The sequence below is a fragment of the Orbicella faveolata genome, unplaced genomic scaffold (assembly GCF_042242905.1).
Source record: "Orbicella faveolata isolate gen_17 unplaced genomic scaffold, um_ofav_v1 contig_14, whole genome shotgun sequence".
Classification (NCBI taxonomy): domain Eukaryota; kingdom Metazoa; phylum Cnidaria; class Anthozoa; order Scleractinia; family Merulinidae; genus Orbicella; species Orbicella faveolata.
Window position 1 is genome coordinate 4,138,736 of NW_028301541.1, and position 12,312 is coordinate 4,151,047.

Here is a 12,312-nt window from a genome sequence, read left to right on the forward strand (position 1 = left end):
CGTACGTCACGACTACCTACGGTGACGACAATTCGGGACTGTTCAAGTGCTTCCGCAGAGATTTGTTTCTTAAAAGAGCTACTGCACGGTTTGCGTATCTTGAAGTTTAGTCTAATTTTTTTAAAAGTTCGTCGTTTGCAATCCGTATTAATCTTCTCCATCCTTAACCATCCTTGTTCTATTATGGTTTATTATTATCTCTGTTTTTGTTTTTCTATCTTAGTTAACTACTATTTTCAGGTTTCTTTCAATTCAAAGGCATTTTTGTACCTGGCCAAAATAAATCAAAGTACCATTACTGAGATCCTTTAAAATATCACTTTAAAATTCGTAACTCTACTGTGCAAGAAACACAACAACTAAGGCAGTCGCGACTCCAACTGCTAGTTTGAACTATAGACATCAAGAGAATTTGATAAGAAGTCAATCTATTATGAAGTCAGCACAAAGAAACTGTACTTGTGATGGGAGGTGTGTTGAGAAATCCATTGATTTTCAACCACGCCTGCGCGGTAGCCATTCCTCCGGGACCTTTGGCCCTACACTGAAATATCCCAGCATCCTTCTTTTTAGCCCGTCGAATCCTGAGCCGCGATCCCCAACGGAAAGTAGTGACCTTGTAAGATGGGTAGGCTTCGCTGACAGACCGACCGTCCTTGAACCACGTGATGTTAGCCGCTACCTTTTTACTGCTCAGCCTGCACTTGAAGATGACTGGTTTGTTTTCGAACATTGTGATGTTGTTATCAAGACGGACTTTGAACTTGGGTACTGCGCATGGACAAACACACACACACACACAAAAAAAAAACGTTACTGGTTAATGAGACGAAATCGCACCTCCAATACAAGATTACAACTTAACTGAACTTTCTGGACGAAATCTAAGTGTTGCGTTCATTTCAACAAAATGTGTTGAGCAGAAAATCTTCATGTAGTACTCTCAATTACACTGTATAAAGTGGTTTTAAAGTAGGGAGGTGTCTGACTTAAACCCTAGTGCATGTGTGACCATTCAAATGAAAGATATGGTGCAGTACTTTCATGTGGTACTGTTTATTAAGCTGTACAAGGTGGTTCTAACTTTAAGTCTGTGGATGAAACCCTAGTGTGTAACCATTCAAATGAAAGCTGTGGAGCAGGACTTTCGTGTGGTACTGTTTATTATGCCGTGCAATGAGTTTCTAACTTTAAAGTCTGAGGATGAAACCCTATTGAAAGCTGTTGAGTACCGTTTGTTATCTTAATCTTTTTGGATTATTATTATAATAGCGGTTTTGAGAATGTATGCATGAAGTCCGACACATACCTTGAGGGACCACTCTAATACAACTCTTGTAATCAGGATGCCCCACAGCCGGCATACTGGAACAATCAGGTAACAGAACCGACACAAACGGTAATTTTCGGGCACGCTCGAAATCCTCCTGACAAATATCATTCTTCAAAACAAGACAATCGTCCCTACAGAACTTCCTCGGCTTAGGTTTAGACTGCGACGAATCACACGGCGGAAAAGCGTAGTTACACAAAGTTGGTAGAACATAATCCTTACATCCGTCAGACACGTACTCCTTCAACATATCATAGTTCCTTCCAACGCGGCTCCCGTGCGAAACCTGGGACGCTGTCTTTGAGTTGACATAAACTCGCTGGCCATCGAGGTAAGGCTTGCATAGCTCTCCACCAGAGTACAGTTCGCACGCTGCGAACCTGGAAAATAAAATTTAAAGGATCAGAATTTAGGGTGGTTACCAATCCTCTTTATATTTGGCCTGTTTTATGCCCCTCCCCGTATCCCCGTGTCTTTCGACTTTCCCTCTCCCCGTCCCCATCTCTCCTTCCCCTCTCTCCGTCCCCGTCCCCCCTCTCCCCGCCCTCCTCAGGATGTTATGTACCATGGTTTCGTTACCACTTTTTTTTTATTCGTGATGTAATTTTGGAATGACAAAGCCGAACGCCAGTATCAACATATAAACTCTCTTCAATTGTCTTCATACTTTTCCTGTATTACAGATTGGGAGAATTTATTTGCCAAACATATGCTTATTTCTCTTGACCTACAAGCTTGATTAAGTGTATTGATAGTGTCAGGAAAATTAGACATTATTATCACTCTTGCAACAAACAGAACTCCTCGGCTTGTTCTACTGGAAAAAGTGCGGGCCCTCTTGTGGAGCAGCGGCCTAGACAAAGCCGAGGACTGCGTCTTGTCAAAAAATAACAATAACTCAGCAAAGAAGATCATTTTTGCGGTGCGACGAGAATTTTCTTTCGATTGACTGCGAAGGTCTGCGTTTTGCCAAACACTGGAGCAGCTTGTAAACACAGCAGAAAGGACTATTGTCGATGAAAAAGTTATGCAAGAGCCAGGGGATCAGAAAGTTGTATAAACTCTGCGAGGATGCACGTGCAAGCAAGATGGCCTCCCCAGCTAACCTGTACTCAAATTCTACGCTTGTGGTCTTTGTACACGTGAACACTACAAGACTGAAAGCTGAGAAGATTTCTTATCGCATCGAACAAGTTTCCGCGTACATTAAACGTTACACTGAGGTCTTTGCGAGATAACGACATTCTACCTCCAACGGAAATGAAGATGATACTTTGTAATCTAAGGACAAAGCAATTCAAAGAAAGTTTGCCGAGAATCTAGCAAACTTCAGTAATAACGGATGTTCAAAGTGACAAGATGACAGATTACCCCTAACTTAAAACAGACTTGTGGAAAATCCGCTTCTAATGTGGGACTACGGTTTCACAATATCTGAGAAGAAAATTAGCTGAAGTTCAGATTGGAGGGGACGATAACGATGGAAAAGATGTTTTAAGAATGTTCCAGAGTTGTAGCCATTAAAAGTTAATCGCTTTATAGTTGTTATTGGGCTTCAAAAACAAACAAACTAGTTGTTTTCAATCCACCGCAGAGTTTTTTAAGTAATTTAAAAACAGTATAAAAATATTTTGGTCGCTGTGAGAAGACAGATATTTTGAAATTTGACAGGCGACTACGTAGAAATGTGCTCTCCAAATTTTGTTTTCCCATACTACGTAATTTGTGGTTGTTCCTTGAGCAAAAGGCGATGTTAAGTTTTGTGACTCAACACAAATCACAAAATCGATCGTTGCGTGGTCTGTTGATAATTAAATTGTTATTTCCCAATTGGTACATGATTTCCTACCACCAAAATTTCCTAAAAAGCAAGCCCCGTACTCGCGTGAGACGAAGAAGCCTGAACTTCCTGAGGAATTCTGCCCGCCGAAAGAGGAAAGAGGATTATAAAACGGTTGAATAAACTCTAAAATTTTATTTTAAAGCCTTATCTGCGTTTACCAGATAAGGAAAACTTTATCGAATCTACAATTTCTCACATTTCACCGAGTAAATTTGATAAAACATCAGGGGAGTTCCAATTTTCTTTGCATATAAAGAAAGCGTGTAACAGTCGGTAAACCTTTACATTCGAGTTTAATTAGAGATAAAGAATAACCATAGAGAGGAAAGTTACACTAAAATGTTTTGCTTTTTAATTAATAGCACTTGCACTTTCCTTTATGAAGGAGAATACCGCTAGCAAACCTGATAGCTTCTTTTCCATCCACTTCGTCACAATTTTCACTGTTCTTTCTCTGAATGACATTTCAAGGTCATAAATTTTATTCTGTTCAAGAGCTCTGTTTTTTTATTCTTAGTCTGTTGCAGCTATAAAACTAATATCAACTAGCCCACTAACCCAAATGGAAACCAGACAAATTGTAGAGGTGGTTTCTTTTTAAATAAGCGAATACCTCAACGTTGCGCTTAACAAAGAAATTCCCTCCTTGAAAATTCTCACAAAACTTTAAATGTTCATGGCACAGAAGTAAAAGAAAAGTTTTTCCTTTGTTAAAATTCGAAGCAAAGGAAACAGTGACCTCTTGTATAAGAGTAGGTTCACTCCTACAGAATGAGTCAAATTTTGACTGAAGTCTTTCCCATTCTAAATACGTCTGTAGATCAAACCATTCATTTAGCGCTGTTGATTTGTTTATATTTCGCACAACGAAACTGTGGATTTTTATAATCTTAAAGTTGAGCACTTTATACTTTCTTGTTTCATTGTCTTCAACCTCCAAAATATTTCATTCCTTGTTACCTATGTTGAATTTCAAAGAAGAAATTGTCGATCACGTCTTTCCCGTTTTCTAAACCTAGGCCTCGCAACGCTATGCAGCGAAAAAATCACTATCAATGAGACAGTGTATGTTGTAGACAATTCATATCCGAGGAACTTTGGGTGTGTCTGGAAGAGAAGCCACAAATGCTAGTTCTCGAGTTCACTTGAGAGAAACAAGGCTTGCTGTACTTTCCCCGACACTTGTTTTGAAATACAATTTGTGTTTCCTGTAAGGAGAGATCCTGTTACAATACAGCTGCCGCTCACACGGAAACTTGTAGACACATTGACTGTAGGTTTTAATTAAAGCTTGATGTATGTATATCCAACGTCGACATGATTACCCCCCCCCCCCCCATACGACGAATCACAGTTAACGTAAATTTAATCGAAAATGGTGGAAATCAGAGCTTCCTGCCCAAAGTGATTTACAAAATAGTCTAATTCCTAACACAGTCCGAGAGACGACGTGAAGTTATGTGAAACTAGAGCTGGAAAAGTTTCTTTTTTTTTTCGGCCTTAGGTTTTACAGAAAAAAATAGGATTGTTGTGTTTACTTTGCTATTTCCAGATCAGCAAAGCTGAGGTGCAAAAGTTTAAACTAAACAGTCTGGGAATATGTTTTCTTAATGGAAAGCTGTCGCCGTAATTACTTAATCTCGTCATATTTGTCAGTGAAGTCGCCAAGCAACAACAAATAAGTGTCGTGATTTCTGATTGGATAACAAGTGAAGAAACCATTTCGGTTTTTGTTGTTCCGATTCCGCGCGTAGAGCGGAACGGGATGAAAACTATTTTCGCCCTACTTTCGCAACTGCAAAAGAAAGAATTAACAATAATTGAGCTCGTATTTTTAGCCTTTTAAAAAATTTGGGACCTTATCTGTAGATATCTGCAGGGAAAACACATCTGCGGAAAGATCTGGCCCCCTTTGAAGCCTAGTTCAGCTTTGGCAGTCAAAACAGATTTAAGACCCTAAAATTTCACCAGTGACCAAAATAGAAGCCATTTAACTGTTGTTTTATCGCCTGTTTAGAAATACACACTGCTACGTGACTTTGCTAGTCGCGGTCTAGTGGCGGTTTGTTCTATTGGGGTTTTGCGGCTACAGGCGGGATGTCTTGGGCCAGAATGTACGACATACTTTGTGGTCAGCTTAGTAATAATTTATTAAATCCTTTATATCTAAGAGCCATCGCTGAGAGATAAGAATTCATCCTTGACCCGAGAATTTCTTCCTAAATCCTAAAGTAACGCCAACGCTAACAGTGCACAATTTTTCAAAATTTTCCACTTGCAAAATGTTGAAAAACAATCGGTATGCCATGAACATACTTCACCCACACTAAAAACAAAAACGTAAGAAGCAAGCTAAGACTCAAGTACTATTAGAGTAAATATATATTAAGGTTCATTACCATTATAGCTAGTTATTGCCTTTTAATTAAAAAATCGTAGCAAACGGTACCAGACGAAAGGAAATCTTCGAAATTTTAAAATTGTCCCTTTGGCTCCAAAACTAAGTTAATCTTGAAAGAAAACAATAAAACATTAACATACTATAGTTTTAACCGCCTCGGAAAAGGAACGTAATTTTTCCGCCCCAAAACTTTGGTTTGGGATTTCAAAACTATATCTGATAGGTTTCAGAAAAAAAGTTTTCGTCAAGGCACAAAGGCATAGACGCCACAAAAATCTAATGTAATTAGAGTCAACTTTAAAAACGAAAAAAAAATAACGTTTTAGTGCATGCAGACTTTACTTTAAGGTAGCGAATGGAGATTTAAGTCGAGCACGTCATGTCGCGACAGTAGAAAAGTAAAAAATACAACAAGGAAAAATAGAACAAGATGTTTTTCATCCAATCTTTAATTTTCGCTGCTGAAATGTTAATTGCTAACAGGATGAATCGAAGCCGCTAAAAGAAAATTATCAGATTTTAACATTAGATAGCAATTACTTCGCTCATTAGCCTTCAACATAGAGTATATTTAAGTGAGTGAATTCCAAGCACCGGATATTTTAAAACGCTTTGTTCAATAATGGGCAAAGTACACTGCTGTTTGAGAAGTTTCCGAGGAAATCTTAATTAAGGAGTAGGAAAAACAAACAAAAACATAAGACAAGGAAGTCTGAATGTGCTTTTAATCCAACTATCTTTTACTGCTTTTAAATGTAATCAAAAATGGCCTATAACTCGTGGAATTCATTTTAATCGCATGCGGAGGAATCAATATGGTATGGAAAAATTCCAACTCATCATGGCGTCCTATCTTTCAAGGTCGAAAAAAATGACATTGAATTTTATCTTAACTGATGAAGCAAGATATCGTATGACTTATCAGAACTAAAAAGTAATAATTTACATTGCACCAAATAAATTGAACAAAAAAACATTCGCTTTCCATTAGGCCGAACGCCGGACTGAATTTCCCGCTCTTTCACAGTCAAAGTTTATAAAATATATCACTTAAATTTTTTTAAACAAACACCGGGTTTTTGAATTTACAGTATGGCTTTAATAAATAATTAATGATCTGATAGAATCTTTGAGAATCAAATTTTGCAGAGCAGGAGCACAAAGCAAAGGAGTCCGATGATATTGTTTTTCCTCCACAATGTTCCAAAGAGTGATTTCTGTAAAAACTGTTTCAATATAGCTTACGGCACTCAATTCAAACACAAACAAACCCTTGTTATCCTCAACAGACCTAAATAACATTATAATTTTATTTACAGCTTCTTTCTCATCAATTTTTCACACAACATTGATTTCCTTTCATTAGCGGTGATTTGTGTGAACAATAGCACACAAAACCTCAATGGTATACTTGTTCTACTTAAGATCAGCGAAACACATTTCGAATCTGCCTTGCAGAAGTTCGAACTATGAACAATTAAATACAAAAAGGTGTTTTTTAAATTATTATATTAGTGTTACATAATTTTTTTAAAACTTATAAAATAACGTGCTAAATATGTGTTTCTGAGGGCTGAGCTGCTTTGCCGAAACGGATGTGTGGGAAACCAGTTTCGTTGTTAAACCCGTTTCCGAACTGTTCCCTCTTACACGCATACTCACACCCAGCAAGTAATTCCTCTGTTAACATGAAAGCGACTCCTGTGCAGGACACTTAAGAGATTTTCCCTTTGATGGCCCTAGAAAAATGACTGATAAAGAACAGCTTAGTTCCACTACGTGCAAACGTTGGGATAATTTCAAAGAATTTCATGACCAATTTGACAGCAAATTGATGTGATCTTCTGCCCTTCCGCTGCACGTTTAACTAGGAAAGTGTATTCCGATCAGTCTTTACAAAGGCTAAATGAAACTGCTTGAAGATTTCATAAATTTCGCGTTTCTCTCAGTATGAGATAAAGGCTTCAAAGGACGGAGACAAAACCGTACAACTAACTATTGTGTTGGATATTAAAACCATATTTGACTCAATTGCATGAGTTTAAAATGAACATAAGGCACTGTCGAAGATAAAAGACGCGGTATTTCGCTTCCACAATGAAGACTGATGGTGGTCTTCTAAATATAGCCGTATCGAGAAAAACAGATAAACAACAAACACTGTCGCTTGACATCTCTCGTCAACTGCAAGCCCTTTTTCACAATCCGAGACAACAACCACAGAAAATATTGACCTCATTTGCATTAGGTTTGAATGAAAATGAACTCAGCCGAGTTTGAGAAAACAACTTTAAATGAAACAATGGGCATGAAAAATGCCTAGTAAAGCGGCGATTTCACAAACAAAGAACTTCTGTGTCAAGTAGGCTGACAAATGGAGCGAGCTTGAAGATAGCAATCCGTGACTGATACAAGCCGTGGCGGCAATGTTCCAGAAAGAAACATCGCGGAGATCGCTGCACTGAAGTTGAAACTAACAACCAAATCTAAACATGTCGATTTCAAATGAACCCCCGGTTCGGTTTGACCGCCAGAAATTAATCACTGCCCCTCCATGAGATTCAGTAATCTCCGCGGCCATGCGTCCAGGTTTTGAATTACCACCATTAAATTCCCTCAACTGTAAGCAAGCCAAAAATTGTGTTTCCAGTAAGACACGTTTTGCGAGAGAACATACTTCTTTAAAGAGGTCTATTAAACGACAAGCTTTTACTTACTTGGAGTTTCGTCCACGCGTTCTCGATCGAGATCCTTTTCTTGAATTTTTGCTCTGAGCTGCGGCTGTCGGAAGAGATTGAGTATAATCAGCACAAACACCGACAGATTCAGTTTCTAATGGCAGACATACGAGTAACACATGCGTGCAAAAAGCGAACGAGGGTTTGCGCCCGAACTATTGCTTTAAATCATGAATGAAGGTTTCATAAACAATCTACTATCACATAAATACAGTTGTCTTGACATGGATTTGATTTAATCCCACAAAATTGAAGTAATTCAGAAGTACAGTGCGAAAACATGCTCAAAAGGGAACAGGCAAATAGCTCGTGTTTACTGTGGGTTTAAGTTGATCGAAAATGCGACGGCGAGAGGCTGAAATGCGCTAAGAAATGTCCCAGACGTTAGCTCGAGGCGTTTTTAGTGATTCCGCTCCTTGTTCATGTTTTGTCACTTAAAACCATCTTTCATGTTGTGGGTAAACACAATGAACAGACACACGATCAACCCGAAAGGCCAAAGCGCTGTCGAACAGATCGGAGATATTCACCTACCTGAGACACAAGACAAATCCACCACCAGAAATATACACAGCAACGACGCCACCAACTTCATTGATTCTCCTGGTCTAGCCTGGGAGAAAGCAGATGAACTGTTATTTCACCAAAGATGCGCAATCGAAGCCCATTTCTGACAGAGTACATTCACTTTGTGATTGTTAGCAGTAAAGGACATTTCGCGGTATGCGTGACGTCACGATATGCCCCCAGCGCTTTCCGAACAGCTCTCTGGTTACTACTTGAAATTAATTGCATCAAATTGTTTGATTGTATTGGTCAACAAATAATTAAACTAGATCGTATTTCATGGATTATAAAGATGGAATTTCGGCTATGTCTTCATAAGGCTTCTACTCCATGCTTGAGCACTGAAACTTCGCTCAGAAACTTACAAATCCCTGGTTTGACGAAATAAGTTTGCGAGGAAACAAATAAATGTCAAGTTGAAGTTTTGTTATAGTCGGGGTTGAGAGAGACAAGTGCGTTATACAAACATTCATGTAATTGAAGGCCGCTACCTAGGCGACAATCTTAATACGGTGGAATAATTGAGATAAGAGCGAGCGACAGCAAAACAACGTTCTGTAAAATCATAAAACTCACTTGAAAAGTACTTCTACGAGATGAATCCCACTAGAGATGGCTTCTCCATACAGTTGCGTGTCTTTAGGCCAGCAGCGTTTGATTAAAAGCCAGCAATAAATTGATATCTTTTGAGAGATTAACACATCAATATGTGACACCCCATCACTTGTCCATCAGCGCCCCCGTGCTTAAGTAGTTTGCATTGTTTTCTTCAACGGATGTACGAAACATCACGTAGAGACCGACTACGACAAGCGGGATTTCACCTTAATAATCATTAATCATGTTAGAAATGAGGTGGACTTTCACAGAATCGACATTTCGACTAGGAATTTTCAACGAAGAAATCGCGTTTCGCTCTATGGTCTTGCTTGTATCACAAGACTTTTCCCCGCGCGGTTACACCCACCAAACGTCGTGAAAAATAACAGTCCTGCCTATGGCCGTATGGACCAATTTAGGAGACATTAAAATGTCCCAAATGCCAAAGTATGGGTCAAACCCGGAGGGATGTCTGTCAGGAATTTACGCGACTGTAATTTCATCCAAGTCTCTGTATTACCGCACATTGGCCTGGACTTTCTTGAATTGGAATTCTCAGTTGCTAAAAGAAAACATTTACTCTTCCATCCCGCTCACTTGGCCAGCTGTTCGCTCATATGTAAGACTTGTTTAGGTTCTTAATTCAAGAGCTTTTTTTGAACGGATGTGGAAAACTTGGACGACAGATGTTATTATGTGAATACTGGAGACCACTGGAAGGAAATATGTGGTGGTACTCAAATTTTTTGTATTTTAGCCCGAGGATGTTTCTCGCTGTGGAGCGCCGTATCTTAATGAGCAAGTTTATAAACGAACAATCAAGTATTTAACCAGATGCCAGTATTTGTACACATGACATTAAAGTGCCACTGAAACGAAATTTTCGTATGTGAGATTTTTGCTTAGTAATAAAGTTTCAACCTTACTTGGAAACACTGCACACTTTTTTTTCGCATACGGTAAGCGAAAACTGCTTTTTCAGCCGTTCGAAGTTGACTGGTTAAGCCCAAAATTGGCGGCCATCTTGGCGCGGCCAAAACAGCCTAGTGACATCACTGGTTGTATTGCTCTCATGCCGCGCTGAAAATTTAGAGTGATTATGGGAGAAGAGAATACTGTTCGAAGCCCCCCCAAAAATCATCTTAAGGACATCTCAGGGCTGTGAAGCAGATAATAACAGTGGCCTTAGACATGAAGAGGTGGAGAGTCGATCCTGAAGCTTTTCAGTCTATTTAATTGGATATTTTATGTAAGCTAGCAAACGAGTGGGAGTTCTTACTCTTAGATCGCAAAATGATCGGTACTCTTAGTGAAATGGCCAGCACTCAATTAAACAATATCTACACTCATAAAGTAAAAAAGACATGAAAACAAGAGAAAGCGGCTTTTGAAAATATTATCCGGAGTGCTGCTGCACGAATCGTAGCAACAACGTTTCGAGTTTTCGAGTCGCCTCGCTTCGAGGAAACCGGACGCTCTGTGAGTTTCACCGCGGACGAGATTGTGCCACAGTGACCTTTAGTCTAGTTGTATCTGCGACATCCTGCAAGTTATCACAGCAGCAACAATTTAAGAAACCCTCTTCTTTTATATGAGGGAGCGAATATAAACTATAAAGGTAAACTTAGCTGCCATGACCCTACAGTTATATGTTTTCAGGAAACGAGAGAAAGCGTGACAATGTCGGCGGCGAAAGGTCATATGTGCAAATTAGTTCAAATTCTGTTTAATAAACCTTCGAAAGGAGTGTAAACTAGTGACGTTTAACGAATTGCTTTGAACTTGAATACTATTAAATGAAGATCATAGACATAAGTATGTGCTAAAGAACTCCAAGTTATCCATCGGCCGTGAAATATTACAATTGGGAGATACGTGTAAAAGAGAAGCGAAATTCCAGCTTTGTTTACACTGATACGTATGCGGCGATAAAGCAAACCCTGCTACGGATCACAATTTTGAAAGATACATTTTGTCTACCACAAGAACTCTCACTTATTAGTATCATAAAAAGATGCTCTCTGTGTGCAAAGAAGTACTCGACTCAAAGCTTGTGGACCGTTGATAACTTCATGATTGTGCGGATGGCTGATGCGCTTACGGCTTTTAATGCAGCAAAGTTGCCGAGGATATATTCGAACCTTGTTAATAGACCTTAGATAAACGTGAGAATCCAAATTTCAGAACCAGGCTGAAAACAGACGACGAAATATCGTGTTTAGGCTTCAGGACGTGATACAAAAGTTGCCACACTCGTCTTCGAAATCTCCAATCGAGTACTCAAGATGTTCGAAAAGTAGACTGAGCTGGCTGTTCTAATCTGTAGCATTCATTTTGGTGAATCTACATTCTTAGGCGCCCTCCGACGTTTATGATGTGTATTTCCTGTCAAGGCTGGACTGAAATTACAAGGTAGGAAACTAGTAAGTATCGACAATATGAAGAATAAACTTAAATAAATCAAGTGAAAACAAGAGAGAATCTTAAGCGCTTCTTGCGTGAATACAACCAGTGACGTCACAAGGTCCTTAAACTCGGTTCCAGAGCCCGGACACAGTTTTGCTCCAAAAAGTCGGTTTCAGCAGCTAAAAAGAGCACTTTCCGTTAGGATTTGACAGAAATAAAGTTCACCATTATTTTAAGCACGTTTGAAACTATAAATTGGGCTAAAAAAAGAGAGTACGAAAATTTCGTTTCAGTGGCACTAAAGCTTACAAGGCATTGCCTTCATGACAAACACGGAACAACAATCCTGTCGTAATCTACGCAAAGCGCTGCATATCCTAAATACAGCGACAAGGCATTGTGATATAAAACGCGGGAAAAACGC

General features: G+C 39.1%; 1 protein-coding gene across 5 annotated transcripts in view; it reads right to left on the reverse strand.

The window, feature by feature from the left end:
* LOC110050234 (tyrosine-protein kinase transmembrane receptor Ror-like) overlaps window positions 1-12,312 on the reverse strand; it is a 36,513-nt gene that overhangs the window by 9,343 nt on the left and 14,858 nt on the right. For 3 of the 5 annotated variants that reach the window (XM_089286239.1, XM_020756134.2, XM_020756135.2), the window contains exons 2-5: window positions 8,850-8,928; window positions 8,295-8,358; window positions 1,310-1,713; window positions 460-771 (exon numbers count right to left, since the gene is read on the reverse strand). In XM_089286239.1, the coding sequence (XP_089142365.1) occupies window positions 460-771; window positions 1,310-1,713; window positions 8,295-8,358; window positions 8,850-8,910 (841 nt within the window). In that variant the 5' untranslated portion in view covers window positions 8,911-8,928. Of the gene's footprint in view, window positions 1-459; window positions 772-1,309; window positions 1,714-8,294; window positions 8,359-8,849; window positions 8,929-9,458; window positions 11,018-12,312 lie in introns of those variants that run through there. The other 2 variants (XM_020756133.2, XM_020756136.2) reach the window with 2 other exon arrangements.